This window comes from Gavialis gangeticus, unplaced genomic scaffold, assembly GCF_001723915.1.
Source record: "Gavialis gangeticus isolate Ggan-Ray unplaced genomic scaffold, GavGan_comp1, whole genome shotgun sequence".
Classification (NCBI taxonomy): domain Eukaryota; kingdom Metazoa; phylum Chordata; order Crocodylia; family Gavialidae; genus Gavialis; species Gavialis gangeticus.
The window spans coordinates 6,688,130-6,708,575 of NW_017729019.1; the positions used below are offsets into that span (position 1 = coordinate 6,688,130).

The 20,446-nt window shown below is 54.7% G+C and overlaps 1 protein-coding gene across 1 annotated transcript in view; it reads right to left on the bottom strand.

Moving 5' to 3' along the window:
* The window catches only part of PLEKHA6 (pleckstrin homology domain containing A6), a 118,155-nt gene that overhangs the window by 24,147 nt on the left and 73,562 nt on the right, over positions 1-20,446 (bottom strand). Inside the window, exons 4-13 of the mRNA XM_019513933.1 lie at positions 15,444-15,524; positions 14,893-15,007; positions 13,768-13,872; positions 13,342-13,414; positions 11,948-12,048; positions 6,748-6,923; positions 5,804-6,292; positions 4,619-5,129; positions 3,671-3,757; positions 1,952-2,005 (exon numbers count right to left, since the gene is read on the bottom strand). Coding sequence (XP_019369478.1) covers positions 1,952-2,005; positions 3,671-3,757; positions 4,619-5,129; positions 5,804-6,292; positions 6,748-6,923; positions 11,948-12,048; positions 13,342-13,414; positions 13,768-13,872; positions 14,893-15,007; positions 15,444-15,524 — 1,792 coding nt within the window. The remainder of the gene's footprint in view (positions 1-1,951; positions 2,006-3,670; positions 3,758-4,618; positions 5,130-5,803; positions 6,293-6,747; positions 6,924-11,947; positions 12,049-13,341; positions 13,415-13,767; positions 13,873-14,892; positions 15,008-15,443; positions 15,525-20,446) is intronic.

The following is a 20,446-nucleotide window of genomic DNA, read 5'->3' on the forward strand; positions in this document are numbered from 1 at the left end:
CCCCGAGCACACTGTGCTTTGTGATCGCAAGGCTGCTTGTGCCAGCTTGTTACCGTGAAGGGGCCAAGAGCTTGGTGGGCTCCTGTAGTGTTGGGCTGCAAATCATCCGTGTCCATAAGGTGACTACTGTGTCACTGTCTGCTTTGGCAAGATTGCCCCGGCTGGCTGATGACAACGGGGTGGCTCGTTAGTGCTCCAGCCCTGGCACCCATCTTCTTTTTAACATTAGATGTAGCTCTGTCCCCTGAGATCCAAAGGTCAAGAGCTTCAAACAGGAAGAACACCAGCACGAGGATGGCAACTAGCTCCTCCTCGCTGAAGGGTTCAGGGTGAGGTTTTGTCTCAAGCTTTCTCCAATGTTTAAACAGAGAAACACATCAGTCAGCAGGGACAGATCTTCTGCTGGCATGAATCAGCATCGCTCTACTACCATCACGGGAGCTGCCTCAGTCCTCCACCCACCCACCATGCTCTGTTCCAGCTCTCCACACAAACAGGGAATGAGAAATAAAGGAGAGAACTGGCCTTAAAGACATGCTTGAAAGCATCACTTAAACGAGTCTCTCCAAAAGTCAGTAGGAAAGGAGAAGGGGATGGCAAGCCTTTTAGGAAGCATTTTAGAAAGGACTCGGTGACATGCTGCTGCCAGGGGCTGTGAAACAAGCCAGAGAGCTCTGCTTGCCTGCGGTCTCCTTGCTCGTCTTTGGCTCTGCTCCAAGCGAGGCAGATGCATCTCAGTGATTACTCTACTGATGGGGATTTACAGACTCTGGGAGCCTAATGAGATAGTATTTCAACAAGGAAGCTGTTCCACAAACAGAGATGCAAGCCAGCGGCAGGCTGCAGCACCGGCCCAGGGATCTGTAAGGGTTTTTTTCCCATCCACGTTCTAATCTGAAGCCACGCCTGCAATTTTCGTCTCTACGCTGCCACAGATGTCTCCTCCCAGGCTTTCCTTCTCCCACTCCCAGGATGGTGTTCATTACATCCAGCCTCAGATGTATGCTGGTGCTCAGAGACCCGGGACCTGGGCTTACAGCACCAAAACCACACAACGCAGCACCAAACCCTCTACTGAACCTTAGCCGGGTTTAAGTCACTGACTTCCAGTTATCCCCGATTCCTGCCTCTTCCCCACAGCACACAAGCTCACGCATGCAGGGAGCTCATGCATGCTCACAGCTGCTTCCTGCCACATGCAGCAACTCCACACAGATTCCTTGAACTGTCAGTTGTCCGGCCTGGCCCAAGCCTTCCTGTCCATCCCTCTGGTTCTAGCTGCTTGGGTAAAGACCCCGACTAAGTCGAGCGTCACCTCATGGAGCGTCTCACCCCGTGGTAAGGAAGGTACTTGTAGCAGCAGGAAGGACTGGGCTCTGGGCCCAAGTTAGCAGTGCTGCCAGATTTTGTTCACATGTGTAAATCAGGTGCCAACACACTGGTGTAAATCAGGCACAGTCCCATTGGAATCAAGGCATTTACAAGGCTGGGCGAGGAGACTCGGGTGCTGAGATAAAAGCTCAGCCTCGCCCATCCCTTCATGAAAGCTGTAAGCACTTGCACTCCCATTCACTCACAGTTGCTTGGGCCTCAGTCTTCTCCTGTTCACACCAGCAAACCTCTGCTGCCCTGACTAGAGTGACTCCTTATTCACACCTCGGCCAAGAGCCAACTCCACATGCATCTGTCACCGCACCACTAACCTCACAGGTTCGGGACACAGAGGAAGCATTTTTGTCTCTCTCCAGTGACCAGGGACCCTGCCGACGGGTAGAATGGGGGGAAAAAACCAAAGACAACTCGTGCGGCCGTCATGCCAGGAGAGGTTGTGGGATAGATGTCATGGGGCAGGATGCAACCACACTGCACTGGGAGGCAGGGAGGGGAGATGGTGCAGGACAGGCAGGAGAGGACATGAGGAGCATGGAGGTTCACAGCCAGCTCTGCCTACCTGCTGGTCCAAATAGTCTAGGTTTCTTTGCAACTGAAGGTCTAACAGTTCATCCTACCAGGAGCCATACAGACATGCGGCAAAAAATGAACACACGGACAAACACAGAGAAGAAGCAAAGCGTTAGGTGGAGGCCAGAGAAAGGCAAAGAGCTCTGTCTAGCAGATGGAGCAGGAGCTGCCTCTGTCTGGTTTGTAGGTCCAGGGATGTTGGCCAAGGGAGGACCTGGTGCCCTGGGCTTAGCAGGACAGAAAATACCTTCTGCACTCCCCATAGGAACTACCCCATGGACTGAGTTCCTGCCCTGGGTCACCTAGCACTTTCTGCAGGATGAGTCTGGGACGGCAGTGAATGAGAGCCTCCCCCCTCCACTGTCCACTCCCAACAGTGCTATGAAGGATGGGTGATGGCATAGCTAGGTGTCTTCACAACGTCTCCCTGAATGGACAGCTCCTGCCAGGAGCAGCTGGGACTGCAGCAGCAGCTGACAGTAGCTCCTCCATTCTGGCCTACAGTGGCTGCTGCTGGGGATGGCACAGCTGGCGGCTCCTCCTGTGAGCTTCCTGCCCCTCTCTTTCTCCCACCCCGCTGCTTCCCCTGCCCCTTTTCCCAGGGCATTGAAAGCTGGGATGGAGCCCCCGCATCCTGGGCACCAGGACTCCATCCTCACATTTCCACATGCATCACCCCTGTGTGCACAGCCAGGCAGTGAGACAGCGATGGGAGGAAGACAGGTGTGGCAGGGGCACAGCTTAGAGTCCACTCTGCAGGGCACCGACATCCAGGCTGGGTTTTACTGGCAGGTGAAGGATCAGGGCCCCTGTACAAAGCCACTGAAGCTGTTAGGCAGCAGACTGGAGACCTCTGGCCTCACCCCACGGACTCTGGCTGTCCCCCACCTCCCAACCCCTGAGGCACCCGAATGAAAAGAAAATGTTCAGGGCAGTTTGGAAAAGGAACAAAGCAATTGCAGCCAGAACCAGAGATGGGACAGAAAGGGGGAAGGGAGGGCTGTGTCCATCCATAGTGTCCATCTGGCCCCTTGTCCTGGAGGCTCATCCCTTGAGTTGGAAACAGCACAGCAACCTGAGAGTGTGCATCAGAGCTGTGTTTTCCAAGCATCTCTGTCTGCTCTCGGTGGAGCGATGACCCCAGAATGCACAGGCATGCAAGGGAAGCACATGCCTTCCAATGTGCCCCCTTCCAGGGGCAAAGCCAGCTGGCTTCAGGAAGGGCAGTGTACTATGAGCAAACCATCCCATTTGGGGCCCACCACAGCCAGCCCCAAATGGCACCAAAGACACTAGAGAAGGGACCCTGAGACCTGCCTCCTACATGTGCCAGCTCAGGCCAGCCTGACAGAGGGTGCTCAGATCAGACTTGTTTCCTCTCCAGGCTTCCTGAGCGGGCACAAGCCACCCTCCCATCCCCATGGGTCAGTAGGCCATGTTGTTCATGCCCCATTTGTGCCCAGGCACCCCCGAGGCAGCAGGACCTCCAACCAGTCTGAATGCAGGAGCTGGGAGCTGCACCCCAGATGCCACGTGTGCCTCTTGGCTGGGCACACACTAGAGCTCTGAGACCACCCTCAGTTACTGGTGCCATGCCCGTGCCAGCCTCTTTTCCTTTGCCCCACACTGCTAACATGCCCTGTTCACTTCAAAACTTGAGAGAGAAGCAAGGTCAACAATGAAGCGACAAGTCGCTGAGGACACGTACCATTTTATCGTGGACGGTAGGAGAACCCGGGTAGTTGTAGGGATACATTCCTGCAGGGACAGGCCTCCTGTCACCCAGATAATCGTACTGAGAAGAGAAAAGAGGCCCCAGACACATGTGAGATCTTCATACCGCTCCCCATCTACCACCCCAGCATGCAGCACTCAGTCCCAAAGCCCTCTACGGGGGTCTCGGCATCTGGTAGCTCTTCTCAGAGATGGGGGAACTGCAGAGCCAGAGTCCCACACTCGAGGAGATTCCTCTAGTGGGAGAGAAGTCAGGGCTAGGATGGATCTGAGCCACAAAGCTCCAATCCATATCCAGCCTTTTCTAGCATTCAGGGGGTTTGCACCCAGCTGCACAGTGCTGGCTATGCAGGGGTCCTCTGCATTGCCCCAGCCTTGACAGCCCTGTGCTCACTGCCCTGGAAAGCACAGAGAAGACTCCTTAGTTCTTCTCAAAGGGCTGAGAAATCAGAATTACCCTGCCATCCTGCAGTTGTGATGTCCCTTCTCCCCTGGTATCTGTTGCCCTGGTGTTATGATCCATGGGAGACTTAGCTGCTCATCAGATTAGGAGCTGCAGGCAGGAAACAACCCTCCGAGCTGGGTCATCAGTGCAAGAACCTCAGGGTGGTGCCAGAGACGGGGCAGGGGACAACTGCGAGAGCTCATGCCCTGCAAGCAGGCCCTTCGTTGCACACACAGCACTTGCAGAGAGGAGGGACTGACACCCCTGCTTCAGCCACGCACGGGGCAGGTTTAGCCCCTGCTACTCCCCCCACAGCTTGTCGCCTGCCTCCAGCCCTGCTCATGCCCCTCAACCATGCCCTGCAGCCCTCTTCTCCCTCCAGCCCCAGCTCTGCTGATGTGCCCTGCCCCCACCCGGCTGCTCCCCCAGCTGCTTGTGAACAGCTCATGAGAGCGACAGGGTGCGGGGGGAGTTTACCTTGGGGGAACTGACTGATCGCCTCATCATGTAGGCTGCGGGGTCAGCATAGATCTCCTCGCTCCTTGACGGCATCCTCTCAAAGCGGGCGCTTGGTGACCTGACTGGAGAGTACATCCTAGGCCGGTTGTAGGAGCCCTGGCTGGGCGAACGGGGCACAGACCTGGAGCGGGGCTGCAGGGACATCCTTCGCAGGGAGCCTGAGGCTGCATCCACCTCGTCATAGTACACAGGACTACGCACTGGGCCAGGGAGCCAGACGGGGACGTCCTGCCGGCCGCAGCCTGGACGGTCCTTCCACTCCCGCAGCTGGTAGGTGCCCCCGTTGCGGAAGGAGTGGCGCTTGTCCTCCAGTGCCCACTGTGGGCTCACCCGCTCGTACGCCGGCATGGAGCAGATGCTGTCAGGGCGCACGCCCGGCGGGTAGTACTGGTAATCGTCAGGGTACTGAGGCGAGTAAGGGGTGTAGTAGTCGGGCACCCTCCGAGGCACCGGGTAGAACCTGGTGGGGCTGCACCCCCAAAGGAAGAGCAGAGAGGGGTAGGGCCCAGTACAAGGGGTCTCAGCACTGCCTAGCTCTGCGGCTCCTGCCCAGGACCCGTGCTCCTCGGCTGGGAAGGCAGAACCCATGTGGGGGTCCCTTGGGTGTCAGAAGTGCAGGGCAGGTCCTCAAAGGGGAGCCTGCCAGAGCCCTGCTTCTCCACAGGAGACCCCCAGAGCTCTTTCCTACCCTGATGCAGGTCATTTTCCTTATGGTTAGAGTCCTCCCCTGAAATGGTGACCAGTGCAGTCACCGTAGGGAGTCTGCTGGAGGCCTGAAGTGATGGTTCCCCTCTGCCCCCCCTTCGACCCCATCTGCCCCTCTGTCAGTTGGCCCTGAGAAGCAGTCTCCAGGGCCTCCTGATCTCTTCCCTGTCCAGCTAACCCTGCTTCTGTGCAACTGCTCTCTCCCCGCCTCTCCAAATATCACCGTACTCTCCTCCTGGTCCCGGGAGTAAGCCACCTGGGGTGCGTCCACACAGCACATGGTTTGGCCCCAGTGCCAGGCACAGTTTGGGATGGAGGTTTCATCACCTCCCCAGACACCAGGATGGAGACCAAGACAGGGAACTTTTCCTGCCCTGGATGAAGAGCAGAGCAGTAAGACCCCCCTCGTCATGCCATGCCTGCCCACAGCCCTCTTACCTCCTCAGCTCTTCTGGTGGGACTGTCCCCCTGCGCAGGTTCACCCACTGCTGCAGTTGTGTCATGGAGCTCTTCCTTTGGGCAATCTTCTCGGGGTTGGTGCGTGGCACGAAGCCCCGCCGGTGCACCGCGCTCTCTCCATCCTGCTGTGGGTAGGCAGTGCTGCCGGGGCGGCTGGGGGATGAGTACTGCCAGCCGTTGGGCTGGGATGACCTCTCCACCCCCGCGGATGCCCGGGGACCCTCAGGGTATGGGCTGCCGGGCTCGGAAGGCATCTCCTGCCCAGCAACACCGTTGGTTTTGGCCAGTGGCTCCTTCTTGCTCTCCACCTTTTCTGGCTTCCTCTCAACCTTCTCCGAGCCACGCCCATCCCCCTCCCCTCGGGTCTTGACCTCTGGGTCCGCTTTGGGGTGCTCCCTGTGGGCAGCTGGCCGGTGGTGGTGGTGGTGTTTGGCCGGGGGGATGTTCTCAGAGTCCGTCTTCTCGTGCCTGCCATGGGTGAGAACACACAGAGCCTCATTCCCTGCCACACAACCCAGGATGTTAAGGGCAGTCCTGTCCCTTCCTCCCAGGGGCGGGGGCAGCGAAGTCCACTGGAAGCTGGTTACTGACCCCCTTGTCTCTGAAACAATCCCCAAAATTGCTGCCTTCTTACCTCTGACAATAGATCTCAGTTTTCCACCCCTCCATGCTGTAAAGGACCCACCTTTCAGCCTACTGCCAAAGGCACCGGTGGCTAATGGCACTGAGACACCACCCCAAAGACACCCCAAGTTTCTGTCTGTTGGCCCCACCATGCTCCCAATGATCTAGGATTTGATCCCTCAGGACTGATGCTCCCCGTGCTCCTAACACACCACCAAGTCTGGCCCTGATCTCCCCTCTTCCCCCACTTCTCCACAGAGGCCCTCCAGCCTCCACTAAGAGGTGCCTGCAGTGCTGACCTCTGGGCGGGTGGGATCTGCACGCGGGCAGCTTCGCCCATGGCTTGGATCCAGGCCTCCTGCTCCTCGCTGTTCTCAGCACTGAAGAAGTAGGTCCGGATGCCTGCGTGCTCAGCCTGGGAAGAGAGGCACTTCTGGTTACCCCCTGGCACTTCCTCTACCCAGCACACGGTCACCTGCAGTGAGGGAAGAGTGCACACAGAGACAAGCAAGAGGTCAGTCATCCAGCCATAGCCCAGGCTTGCTAGCCGAGACAGCCTGGAGCTGTAGGCAAAGCCACATCTGGCAAGGCCCAGAGCCTGCTCCAGCACAAAAACCCCACAGGGCCAAGGAGATGGGGCAACCAGGCCAACTGATGACCACTGCTAGAGGGTTACTGTGACCCACCCCTGAGAGTATCTTGAGAAGCTGGATCTGGGTTACCTGCTATGCCCAGAGTCCATCCAAGCTAGGTGTTGAAAGTCAGTGCAAGGCTCTGAGCACACCTCATCTAGCAGCAGAGGACAGCTGGATAGGTCCAGCTGGCCTGGAGGTTGACCTGAAGCTCTCCTGATACCCCACAGCCTGGGAAGTGGCTGGGGACTCCTGGCACATAACCCTTATTTAAAGAAAAGCTACAGGCCCTTGCAGTCCTCCTGACTACAGCTGCTTCCACCCATAGTGCTGCAGCTCAAGCAGTCACATCAGCATCCCCCCTGCCTGGTCCGCTTGCACAAAGATGACTCAAAGCCCAGACCGAAATACAGCCGACCATCTGGGTGGTCAAAATCTACGTGCGGGTTGTTCCGTCTCTGGCTTCAGGTGCAAGGAAGGCAAATATCATCTTGAGAAGCCCCCGGGATCTTAACATGAGAACTGAGCTGGTCAGAAATCCTCACAGATGCACATACTTTTCCCCCAGTTAAAACCAGCTTTTTGACCAAAACGATATTTGCGTGGGAAATGTTCCTTTTCTGATGAAACAAGATGGAAACCAAGACTTTTTCCATCTTTTCACTTCCCCCTTTCTCCCTCTTCATTGCCCTCCCTCTTCCTGCGGGGAGAGGAAAAGTAGGGAAAGGAGAGAGGGGGAGAAGGAAAAAAAACCCTGAAAGAGTGAAAAGAAAAATCACGTTTTTATGCAAAAATGTTGTTTGGCCAAAAAATGAATTCCAAACAAACCCCGAATTCTCTGTTTTTGTTGGAATTTCTTCTCCTCAGAATTTCTTCTCCTGTTTGGACTTGCTCTCATGAATTAGCTACCAGCCTTCGATTACTAGCTCTAGAAGACTCTTTGCTGCCATACTCATACAAACCTCTGTCTTTCCACCAGTCTCCATGCATTGGGTATTTGTAAGCATTTGATTGCAGGCTGACCCCTTGTGATCTGACCCCCTTGGATGGAGGAGGACGGGGTTGAATGAGGCATGCTGGGACCGGCCAAATCCCTTGGCTTTCTGGCATGCATTCGGAAATGGAAGGAATATACTACCTATTTGGTGGCTGTGTGCTGGAATTGCAGACGGGCCCGTGGAAGAGACCTCCTGTCCAGAGGGGATCCTCACGCAGAGAAAAGGAGGAAAGACAGACAACAGGTCAAACCACCCGAAAGGCAATTCAACTGGGAGATGCGTAGGCAAGTGAGGCAGGGCAGGAGCACCCAAGATGGGCAGAGGAAGTGTAGCAGAGGTTGTGCTCCGTGCTGCATTAACCTAGAGCCCAGGGGCACTATCCTGCCCCTGTAATGTCCGGCCAGGTCCCGACCTCAGAGATCTGAGCATGTGAGGATTGCAGTTTTAAGACTCATTGAGAGCACAGCTAGAACATCAGCCACTGACCCTGTGCACATCAAGGACTTTGCATGCTGCATACAGTACCAAAATAAAACTCACAACACCATTGACTTAAATCACATGGTTTCCATGCTCCAGAAAATGGGGCTCGATCCCCACCCTGCCCAGCCCTTGGTTCTCTGTCCAGAGCAGCTTGAAAAAAAGCCAGTTCTTTTCCCAATGGAAATTTGGAAACATTTTCACTTTTGTATCAAGGCCCCAACACATCTGGCTTTTCAACAGACGCTTTTGAAAAACAATGTTTATAATGCACAGTCTCTGTTTCCACACATTTTGCAGGCCCGGCCCCCAAATCCAACCCCCCCAGCAAAACCCCAAACAGATTCATTTGCAACAAATGCTACCATTTTCCATCCCTCTGGTTTCTTGATGGACACATTTTTCAACAGAAACGTCTTTCTCTGGCGCCTTGCAAATGAAGCACTGACTACAAGTGTGTGCAAGGCCTATGACCCAGCCAAGTGCCATGTAAGAACCACAGTGTTGCCCCAGGATAAATTTTATCCTGAATGTTGTTTTCTCCCAGGCCAAATTCTATCCCCTCTCAGATGCTTTGCTGAATTGAGGCCTAAGCACATGCTTCTGTCCTATTAAAGTCCATGAGAACCAGTGCTTAAGTCTGGTACTTTCCAATGCATGCAGAACTGTACAGAAGCCAGTGGAGCTGGACAGAGCAGAAACTAGGTGCTAAGCTAGTGCCAGAGAAGTGAAGTGCGACCTTGCCCAAGCCCTGGAGCAGGGCAGAGGCCAAGGGGATGATAAAAGAGGAGAAAGCCTCCAATGTCTCACGCTCTCTGTGGCTGGAAATGGACCTTGGAATCATTCCCTTCAAGCGACACCCCCTGTCCTCCCCTGAGCTAAAGGGGTTAATCTGACTGGCAACAAGTCCAGGAGGCTAGATCCATTCCTTCTTAATGGCCTGGCAGTCTTTTGCCAATTCTCAAACATGTGCACTCTCTCTCTCTCTCTCATTTTATTGCAGGAAATAGGACAGAGATACAGTAGTTCAGCCTGGGAATGGCTGAGCTGAGCGTAAGGCCTCTGTTTGGAGCTGCCCTGTGTGATTTGGGGGCGGGTTGGGTGGGAAATGTGTGCATTTCATTGCGTTAATCCGACATGAGCTCCAAAGATGCCTATAAATAAACCACAACCAAATGAAAGTTGCCCTCTGAGCATGTGTGGGTGTCTGTGTGTGTATGTATGTGTGTACAGCACTCCCTCTTGCCGAGTTATAATCTCAGCACCGGCTATGTGTAAGCACATGTGTAGGATTGCATCCGTGTGTATTTTTGATTGTGGCACATGTGTAGCTGTGGGTGTGCTGGGCTTTGTTTGAGCAAGGGCTGGGTGTGAATGTTTGTGAGGGTGAATCAATGCATGTGTGCGGCTGTTAGTGTGAGTCCAAGTATGACTGTGCTTGAGGTGCATACAAGCGTGAATGAGAAGGAGAAGTGTGTGTGTGTGTGTGTGTGTGTGTGTGTGTGTGTGTGTGTGTGTGTGTGTGTGTGGTTATTTCCAGCATTCAGCAAGGTATTATTATTGTGCCCACCTTGTGCACAAGAGTGTGGCAGTATGCATACATGCATGACTTTGTGCATGTGCCTTTGAATATGTGCATGGGGGGCTACAAATGTGTGTGTGCATGCATATGTGTGTGTGCATGTGCGCACACACACACACACAGGACCACGCCTGGGCGAGTTGTGAACAGGTGCACAACAGGCACTGTGTGTGTGTGTGTGTGTCCAACAGCATACTTACAAGGAAACATGGCCTCCGGCCCCGCTCCAGTGTTTCGCAGCTCCCTGGCATGATATGCCTGCCCACCCAGAAGCTTGACAACTAGAAACTAATTATGTGCTAAACAATTATGAAGCATTTCCTTTCTTTACGCTCTAATCAAAATTAGTTAGACAGGGGGCAGAGGACCTCCCCTTCCTGCACATCCGGGCTCAGAGGCCAGCTAAGGAGACACTAGGCAGGAGTGCCGAGTGCCGTGGAAGAGCAAGGCTGGCTGTGCTGCTTAATACAGGGGGGTCATTTAAAACAGGGAGCAAGGCTGGTAGCCCTGCAGGGAAGGACACACCCTGCTTTGCACTAGGTTGCTGGTGCACTTCGATCACCCTCCGCACCAGAGGTATCTTCCCTTGTGTAGAGGGCTGAATCAGGCCCCATTTAAACCCCACAGGCAGGAAGGCCTAATAAGGAGAGTGATGTCAGGGGACTTGTGGGGAGTGTGCCTGGCTCAGCCTGCTGGGTCACCCTGAGCAAACTCAGTGCCTCAGTTTCCCCCTCCCTCTCAGGGATGAAAACCGCAAGCATCATTGACATCATCACCGTGCTGCCTTTTGCACAAGGTCATGTCCACAAGACTCGCATCTGCTCAGCACCCCTGACTGGCTAAAGCCACTGAGAGCTCAGCCTCCTCCAGAACAAGACCCGAGCATGCTCCCTCCCCACCAGCGTGATGCGGGAGTCCTTTCAGCCAGTCTGGCGGGTGGCGACCAAGCGCCCAGAAATAATGCACTTTAGCAAGCGCTCTCCGCCCCAGAGCGTTCCTTTCACTTGGCTCTCAGAGCCGCGTGGCAGGGAGCCTCCGCACAGACGGGACCCGCCTGTCAGTGGGAGGGGGTTATGGAGCATGAGTACAGCTGCGCAGGAAATGCATGGAGGGCAGGCGGGTAGGGCATGTTTCCTGAGGGGGGACACTAGAGATGTCAGACTGGACTCCATGCATGCTCTGTGCAATTTTGCCCGTGGCTAGGATGGATAGCGGGGCTCTTCCTTGGATTTGAGCCCCTCCCTAAGGGACTGGAAAGCTTTGCAAACCATGTCTGGGTATTGCAGACTGGGTGAATCTTTGCTTTCAGGCATTACTGGGCAAGAAACCTAGAGACCAAGTCTCCTTGGCTTTGCCCATGCAGCCTCTTGCAACTTGGCAAAGAATCGCTCACGGCAGGGGGAATATTTGGTGCAGGCATCAGTGACAAAGGAAGGGGCAGGGGACATGGCAGTCAAATGCAAGGGGCCTGGAGCCCTCCAACCTGTTCAGAGCAGGCTTAGACATCTTTAAGCAGAGCTTCCACTCCGCGGTGAATCACACCTGCAAGCTGGCCCCACGTCTCCCTCACTTCAGCTTGCTGCCTGCCTTCGAGGACTTTCCAGATCCCATCCCTACCTCCCCCCGTGCACCAATCGCCACTGGCAGCTGAAAGCTGAAGCAGGGGGCTGTGTTGAACACTGCCACTCCCCAGAAGCTATTCTCTGCATGGAAGAGGCCGCGGTACAAGCCCTGGCCCTGTCATGGCCTCTAGGAACCCAGCCAACAACCAAGAGTGCCCAGCAGCCCCAGGGTGCTGCACACTGACCTTAAAGGTGTGCTTCCGGCTGATGTTGTCTGACGGCTGGACGGCTGCCACCCGGAAGCTGAGGAGCGGGATGCTGCCGAGGATGTTCTCCTCCTTCTCGTCTGCGTGAAGAGGACAGGGCGTTAGACACAGAGCCAGCAGGGAGCAGGGCCTCCTAGGCTAGGCTAGAGACCTGCCTGCCCCTCCAAGCAGGTGAGGGAACATCTGAGAAGGCTCCGAAACTGGGAGCGACTCCCTCTCTCCCGCTGCTGAAAGGGGAGCAGGGCTCCCGGGCAAGGCAAGGGCCCTGATGGAGCCAGGAAAGCAGAGTCTGGCAGGGCAGGCTGCCAACCCACCTGTCAAGCACAGCTCCTGCCCCTGTTGCATCCGCCTGGCTCTTCCCCCTGCCTCCACCCTCCACTCCCAGCGGCACACGCAGGCCCGTATCAGTCACCACTCATGGCGCAGGCTGGTTAATTATTCATGCCCACCCTCCCAGCACGCTGCCGGGGATGAGGCTGAGAGAGCTGCCTGCCAGAAGCCAGAGGCTGCACAAGGTGCAGGTGGGGTGAGGGGCTGCCCCCAGAGCCCAGGGGCAGAGGAGGATGGGGCTGGGAGCTGGGATCAGAGTCCAAGGCTTGCCTCTTTAGCTTCTTTGAAGGAAGAGACTGCTATATCCCATGCCACCCACAGACCAGGAGCTGGCATATGGCCACAGAGCCCCTCGCATGCTCTTCAAGTCCTGTGACACCACTAACAACAGCTCTGTACTGCTGGCCAGGAGGCCTGGCTTGCTCTGGGACAAACAGGCCTGTGGCGAAGGGTTCATTTCCTGGCATTAATCATTTGCTGGAGTGGGAGAGGCAGGTGTGGAGGTCCTCAGCCAGCACCTCTCACACCAGCTCCCAACTCCTCCAAGGATGTCAGCCAGGTGAGGAAGGGAACGGCTCTGTACTGCGATGCAGCCTCCCTCCTGCAAGGCTCTGACCTCTCACGACTCCCTTACGTGTACTCAGCACCCTGCTGGAGCCTCTCAGCACCACACACAATCACAGCTGTATCCTTGTCATACGGCTGGCTCGACCTCTCCCACCTCGCACCCCACCAAGCTGCCTTCCCGGCAAATCTCACTCTTTGTGGAACGCCGCCCAGGCCGTCCTCAGTCTCAGGACTCTGCCCTCACTGCTGTGCCAGGATCCACATGACATGGTCTTGCCTCATGTCAAGAGAGAAAGAAACTGGCTGACAGACAGCAGAGAGATGAGAGAGAGCCACAGAGGCCCAGCGAGTAGAGACCAAACAGAGATGGAGATGGTGTCTAGCTGTGCCTGACTGGAGCAACAGCCTCGGCTGCCAGGAAGTCTCAGGACCATGCACTGGGATTGACTCGATTTGTCCTGTACTCTGCCACGCACCTTTGTAGTAGAAAAGGCAGCGATCCACCAGCACAAACCAGCGCTTGTTCCACTGCTTGACCCCGGAGCTGGCCTGCAAGAGAGGCAGGAATGAGACCAGTTCCCCACCCTGTTGCTGCGTGTGGGGCAGAGAAAGGGAAGCAGCGAGCAGGAAGCCTGTGCATCACCCACAGAGAAGGCAATTCTGGCACCATGCACCAGCTGGCCCTGGGGGTTTCTGGGGGAAGACGGGCTGTCAGGCTGGGTGGAAACCCAGTACCAGTGCGCCGTGTGGACCAGGAGTGTGGGGACATGAGAGATACCTTGGCAGGAGGCTGGACAAATGGAGTCCCAGGGGTCAGGGGAATCTATCAGGGAGTATCATTAGCTAGGGTGGGCATGACAGAGACATGGGGCTGCTTGAAGGGAGCATGGGAGGGCCGGTACCTGCTTGTAGAGCCAGCCGCTCCTGGTCACCGCGGCGTTGGGATTCCTCTTCATGGAGTTGGAGCGTTTCCCAAAGGCAATCCCCTTCCTGGAGGGGCGCGAGGCCTGGAGGGGAGGGAAGAGAAGGGCTCACCATGCCTTACATCAGGCTGGGGGTATTCCCCTCACACACAAGCCCAGGAGGGGCTGCCAAGGCCGAGGGGTATTCCTGCAGCTAGAGGAGCAGGGGGACGGCATGCCCTGCTGCTGTCTGGTACCAAGGGAGGCTGCATCTCACAACAAGGCACTGCAGCTGGATGCCCACCAGGGAATCTCATCCCTTTACGTATCATTCCCAGGCTGACTCTTGCTCTCAGCTCTATCCCATCTTTTCCCTACAGGGAGATCAAGCTGCATCAGAATAGCTGCAACAGCTTTGCTGAGGCCTCAGACCCAGTCAGTGACTTCCCTCAGTGTGCAAGGAGCACTGCAATGATAATTCATCCCACTGCCTCACTGATACGCAGCACTTCTCAACCACAGATCTCAGAGTGCTGCACAAAGAGGGGGTGCAGTGTCACTGTTCCCATGTTGCACATGGAGAAACTGAGGTACAGAGAAGGGACAGGACCTGCCTACTGTCACAGAGTTTGCAGCAGAGCTGGGAACAGAGCCCAAACCTCCTAAAGCCCCAGGCAGCACCTTCATCACAAGGCCTGTGTCCCCCCTGGATGGTCCCGCGCGAAGGCTGGGTGTTCCCATTGCAGACTCTCCACCACTGGCAGTTTGCAAGCGCAGGTTAGATGCACATGCAACTGGGATGGGATGGAGAGGGATGTCCCTGCCCCGAGCAGGGGGCTAAGCTAGCTGGCTCCCTGAGGTCTCATCCAGCCCAATTTCTATAGGGTACTTGGCTCCCCACAGCAAATCCCTCAGCCCAGCTATAGCTATGTACCAGCTGGCATTTACCAGGGGTGGTACATTTGCTTGCCACAGACCAGATGCCCATGGGAAAAGAGCTACACGCAGAGAAGGAGGAAGTGGGGTTTCATCCAGTAGGTCAGGGCTGAGCAAGGGGTAGATGCCAGGAACCCTGGGCCTCCCTGCCAGACCTGCCCGGATCTCTGCCACCCCTGTGGGACCTACCCTTCCATTTGGCCGTTCCTGAGGCACCTCGGACACCATGGCGTGGTTGGATGTTTCGCTGTTAATGGCCGCCGGTCGCTTCCCACCTGCTTTGCTTGACATGTCCAAGTTTGATCTGCAACAGAGAGCGATAAGGAACACTCTGGGGATATCCGTAAGATGGCTGAGGAGTAACGGTCTGCCCCACAGGTCCACTAAGCCAGCAAACTCACAACACCCTCCCAGACAACTCCCACTGAATCCAAGCTCACTGAAGTGAAAGGAGTCAGTCCTTCCTCTGCCATCCATGGGTCAGAGCCAGAGTAAGACAGAACCTCCTCCGTTTGCTCAAACATGCATTGCAAAGCCAGGAGCTCTATTGTCTCACTGCAAACCTTTGACTTCCTCCACCATTTCTGGCCTGGGGATCTCCAGAAGCATTCAATTTCCTTCAAGCTATTTGCACTTTCATACTCTGGTTTCTTCATTTAAATCCACACACACGTGTACACACACACACACGTGCACACACACACAGTGCCAGGAACAGCAGAGCTCAGGAGCCAACCTACTTTTGCAAGTCAAATCGTACGTTTTCTTCTGGAATCTGTGCGGTCACTGGATGCAGAAACGTGGTCCGTCTTTCATTATGGCTGCAAAACACACGAGAGCCAGGTGAGGTTAGCGGCGTTGGACTGCACTGAATGACAGGCTGGTAGAGGGACCAGGAAGCACCACTGCCCTTATTTGACTCAATGTACCTGTTCAGAGCTGCGGATGCAGCTGATGCAAGATATTCCTCAGACAAAATTAGCCCAAGGTGAGGTGGTTACCTCAACCCAGGCACATTTTCACACTGCTCCAGTGAAGGACAAAATGCTGCTTACAGTGACCTTATCTCAGCTAAAGACAGGGTAGGGACAGCAATGCTTCAGGTCATTAGCTTGTCATTGGGGAGTGGCGGGGGAGGGAGTCAGGACAGAATCCCCTCTGCTACTATCCTACCCAGCTTACCACTGCACCGGTAGGGTTCACCTTATATACACAACCCTGAAATATCCTTCACTGGCCGCTGCTGGTGGAGAGATACTGGACCAGATGGACAAGCAGTCTCCGCTAGGCCAGCGTCTCTTAAGAGAAAAGCAGAGTGAGCTCGAGCAAAGTGGTGATGAGCTCAGTATGTTCTGAGGATTTCTAAAACTCACTCAGGTCTCAGAGGCACATGAGCTTGACTTCTTGATGAGCTGAGATGGGAGGTGTTACTGATCTGGGAAAGCAGGCTCTGGGCCAGGAACAGACGAGATCTGTACCCCACGCTGGGCAGAGCCCGAGCCTGGGGCACTTCTGCTCACACTTGCCCATTCCACCTGCCAACTCTGGGGTTCACTGCTGTGATTTCAACCCAGCCCCCAGTGTACACCAGGCAGCGACTATGCCTTTGAGGGACCAAAGGAGTGCAGGCAGGGGCCTGGCAAACTAGCAGGGTCATCTTTTGGGCTGAAGGGAGAACAGAGCACAGAGAGAAACCTGTGGTCCAGGCCTGGCTGCAGGGAGAGGGAGCTCAATCACAGCGTAATGCCGGCACTGTCTTCCCACTGAACACAGATGCCACAGAGGTGGACCCTCCCTCCACTGGCCCTTCCCAACCATGCACCCACATCCCCATGCCCACGCCCGGTCCTGATGGAGACAAATCATTTATACCGCATTTCTACTTGCTCTGGCCTAGCCGTAGCATGCACAGATAAGCATTAACCCCTTGCGTGGCCAGGCCATTTCCCCCACCAAGTTCACTTAGAGAAGCACAGTGCATCAGACACGCAGCTTCCACACACACCAAATGTCAGGATAGCCCTCTTACAGCATTCGTGTAACATCCCACCACACCTCAGTCCCTGGGAGGTTCCTCTATGCTAATCTTGCAGTGCTACACAGCTGCTTGGCATGACAGCCACAGAAATGGCAAGTCCACTGGTGCCCATTATAACATATCACCAGTGGACTCCATCTAGCAAGGAAGGGGTTAGACAGGCACTAGAAATGAAGGGTAAGCAGCATACCTTGCATCCAACTGGCATGGACTTCATATTGACAGTCAGATAAAAAGACCCTTTCAAGGCCTGGCTTTCTCTTAGTCAATTGTGCGCAGCAGTCAGTCCTTTCATTTGCTACCATGCACCATTATTACACAGCACCCAGATTTCAAAGCACCTTATAGAGGTGTGGCAGTATTAGTCAGTACATTTTACAGATGAGGAAACCGAGGCACAAGGGATCAAGGGTCTGAGCTCCCAGAGGTGTTGACCTCCCAGCGACAGCATGTGGTTTTGTAGGTACTTGGGACTTCTGAACAGCAGGTCCCAAGGGCCAGGTTCAGGGACCCTCGCACAGGATGGTACTTTACTCTTTGGCCAGCTCTGCTGAGATTCACAGCACGGCTCATGCCAGAGGGTGTTACTGGATGGAAGGGAAAGTATCAGCATCTAGACTTCAGTGATTCAGACTCTCATCTGGTCTGTGGCAGTGCAGAACAGATGTTAGAAGACCTTGCCCCCATCCTCAGCTCCAAACACTAGCCTGCATTGTCTCCCAGTGAATTCTTGTCCAACACAGCCTGGGATAGCCCTGGATGTTGGATATCTCAGTCCACAGCCTGCTCCAAAAACCACCAATTCGCATGGGTACAGCAGACCAGAACTGAGCCCCTTGCCTCTAGTGCGAGCCCTGACTGCACAGCTGCATTGCGGAGATAAGGCTATCAGTGACGGACCAGGAGATAACATTTTCCCTCAGCGCCCAGACGCCAGGGTCTAAATCACAGGTTCCTATCTCAGACAGCGGCCGCATGCTGCCCTGGCACGTGCCACTAAGCCGGCATTATGCATGGCCCATGGGGCCTCTGTAGGCTGGGTATGAAGGACTACAGCATTAAAGCAACACCTGTATGGACCTTCATCCTGCTGCCACCTTCACTCCCGGATGCAGGCAGTGGAACTGCTCTTGCCTGAAGGATTCCAGGGGAGGCGGCCAAGCCAGGCCATCAGTGGCCCACTAGAAATCTCTCCAGCAGCAAAAGCCACAAGTCCTCACTCTCCCCAGGAGACCATGAAAAGGCCCACTCCAACGTGCCCCTGACATGGCAGATGGATTGGCAACCCTTAACGGATTACAAATGGCAGCAGGACCTCCCTTCTCTTCCCCTTCGCTAATCCACACGCTGCATAATCTGCGCAGCAAATTTCATCTGCATTTCCCAGCACAGCTCGCAGAGCAGCAAGTGGAAGGGAGGTCTCTGATCGCCGAGACCTCGTTATTTCTACGGGACATATCACAGAACACTGACTGCAACATGATGAGATATTAACATAAAGCTAAACTACAGCTGTCAGAATAAATTAGCCCCATGACATTTGGTGAGCCATAATCCCTGCTTGGTTATTTTGAGATGGGAAAGCCTTGCTCCACTACAAAATAGTCCCCAGGGCCCAATCCAAACCCCAGGAGAGTCAATGAGAGTCCTTCCATGGACTCCCCTTAACACTGGACAGAGCCCCAAGGTTCATCCACAAACCCTGGAGCACATTAACCACTGCCTGTTGGTGTCGTTCGAGTGGACGCAGTGACAGTAGTATAGAAGTTTATTGCCTTGTGGGAAGGGGAATAAACAATTTCATTATAGTGATAGAGAGGTGCCTTACACTGAAGGGCTGTGCTGGCATAGTAATTTTCATTAAAAGTAAAGCAATACCCTCAGGAGCACCATTCAAGCACAAGAAGCCAAAGCATGGAGTTGGTGCAGACACGGGGACAGTTCTGGACCAGACTAGAATCATTTGAGTCTGAGCTTGCCCAGTAAAGCCGCTGTATTCCTGGTAGGCCAGCACCTCCATGGGCAATGCATCACTCTTGGCTTCCTGCAAACCGACTGCGTGACTGATCAGGAACATACTGGGGACATGCTGAAGGGGTAAGACAAGGCCTTTATAGTAATGGCTTGCAAAGAGAGAAGGATCAAACATTGCCCCCCCACAACACCACCACTCCTGCAGCCAAGTGTAGTTACATGCACAAAACCCAAACTCAACAAATCCAGGAGCGTGAAGCCCTTGGCACTGCCAAAAATGCATTATACTGGCTACTGCCCCATAGCACATCATCAAAGCCCAGGCAGCCGCAGTGCCACAGCACTGGGTACACCATGAATATGAGGAAACATCTGTCTGTGTTAGCACAGCTCCATTGGTGGTTTGGATCCATCCGGCTCAGGCACCTCCACAGACTGTAAGCCGTTTGGGACAGGGACCAGCTTTCTGCTCTGTGTTTGTGCAGCACCTAGCACAGGGGAGACCTGCAATCCATGACTGGGCCTCAGGTGCGACGACACTACAAATAACCCTTGCTATAGTACAAGCACACCAGCAACCTTAATGTGTCTATCCTCACATACACCTGGGAGGCAGGATGGTGCTGTCATCACCATTGTACAGATGGGGACCTGACGCACAGAAAGATGAGGTGGCTAGCCCCCCAAGGGAACACAGGAAGTCTGTGGCAGAGAATGGACCTTAACTCAAGCCCTCCACATCCTAAGCTAATATCTAGGACTGTAAGAGAGCCAAGGAGCACTTACCTCTAGCCTCTAACCCTAAGCATCCAGCTTTGTGTGGACTGCAGCATCCTATGTTAAAAAAGGCTGTGGACCCTTATGTTCCTAATTTGGACAGCCATTCAGGGCCCAGTTCCTTCTGCCACTTGCCTCTGTAGCCAGCAGCACTGTGCACAGCAACTACAAGACCTGCTCTGTGCAAAGGAGAACCTATTTAATTAATGCTGTGAAGCTGCACATTAGTTAAACCAAGACTACATGGTGCGTGGACACACACACTGGCATAAGTCTGGTTTTCTTGGTTTGGCTTGCACTGCACAGCAGTTAAACCCATTTCCAGTGAGAGTCTAAGCAGCGAGCTGCACTGGTTACATATCACCCCTAGCAAGACTCCACTGAATCGGAGCTGCAGCATTAGGTGCTCAGCCTGCAAGCTCTGGGTTCCTGCCAAGAGGCACAACAGGACCAGTTAGCACTGGCAATGCATCCCCCTGCCCTTCAGATAAGAAATCAAGGAGCTCCAGGGGGGTGGGATCCTGAACGAGGCTCTTAGCTGCCAGCTTGGAGCACCAGTCCACAGCAGGTGAAAGCCACAGCACATTCAAGAAGATTCTTCCTTTGGCGAAGCTAAGGCATCGGTCCCAACGCAGCTCATGTTCAGCGCTAGATCTGCCCAATCCCACTCCATGGAGGGTGGCAGGGATGTCCCAGAGCACAGCAAATGTACGCAGTGCGACTGCACAGACCCATCAGACTAACGGGATGCCAGCTACCAGGATCTGTCAGCACAGCAAACACGGCTCTCACCCCCTCCGAGCTCCTGGCTTCCCAGCGTAGCACAGCCATTCACCAGGCTGTTTGGGGACTGCGTTCCCATGGATGATTTCAACATGCAAACAGCCAGTGCACTGCAACTGTAGCATCAGCAAAAGGGGGAAAGTTTAAGCAAAGAAAACAGTGGCTGTGCCC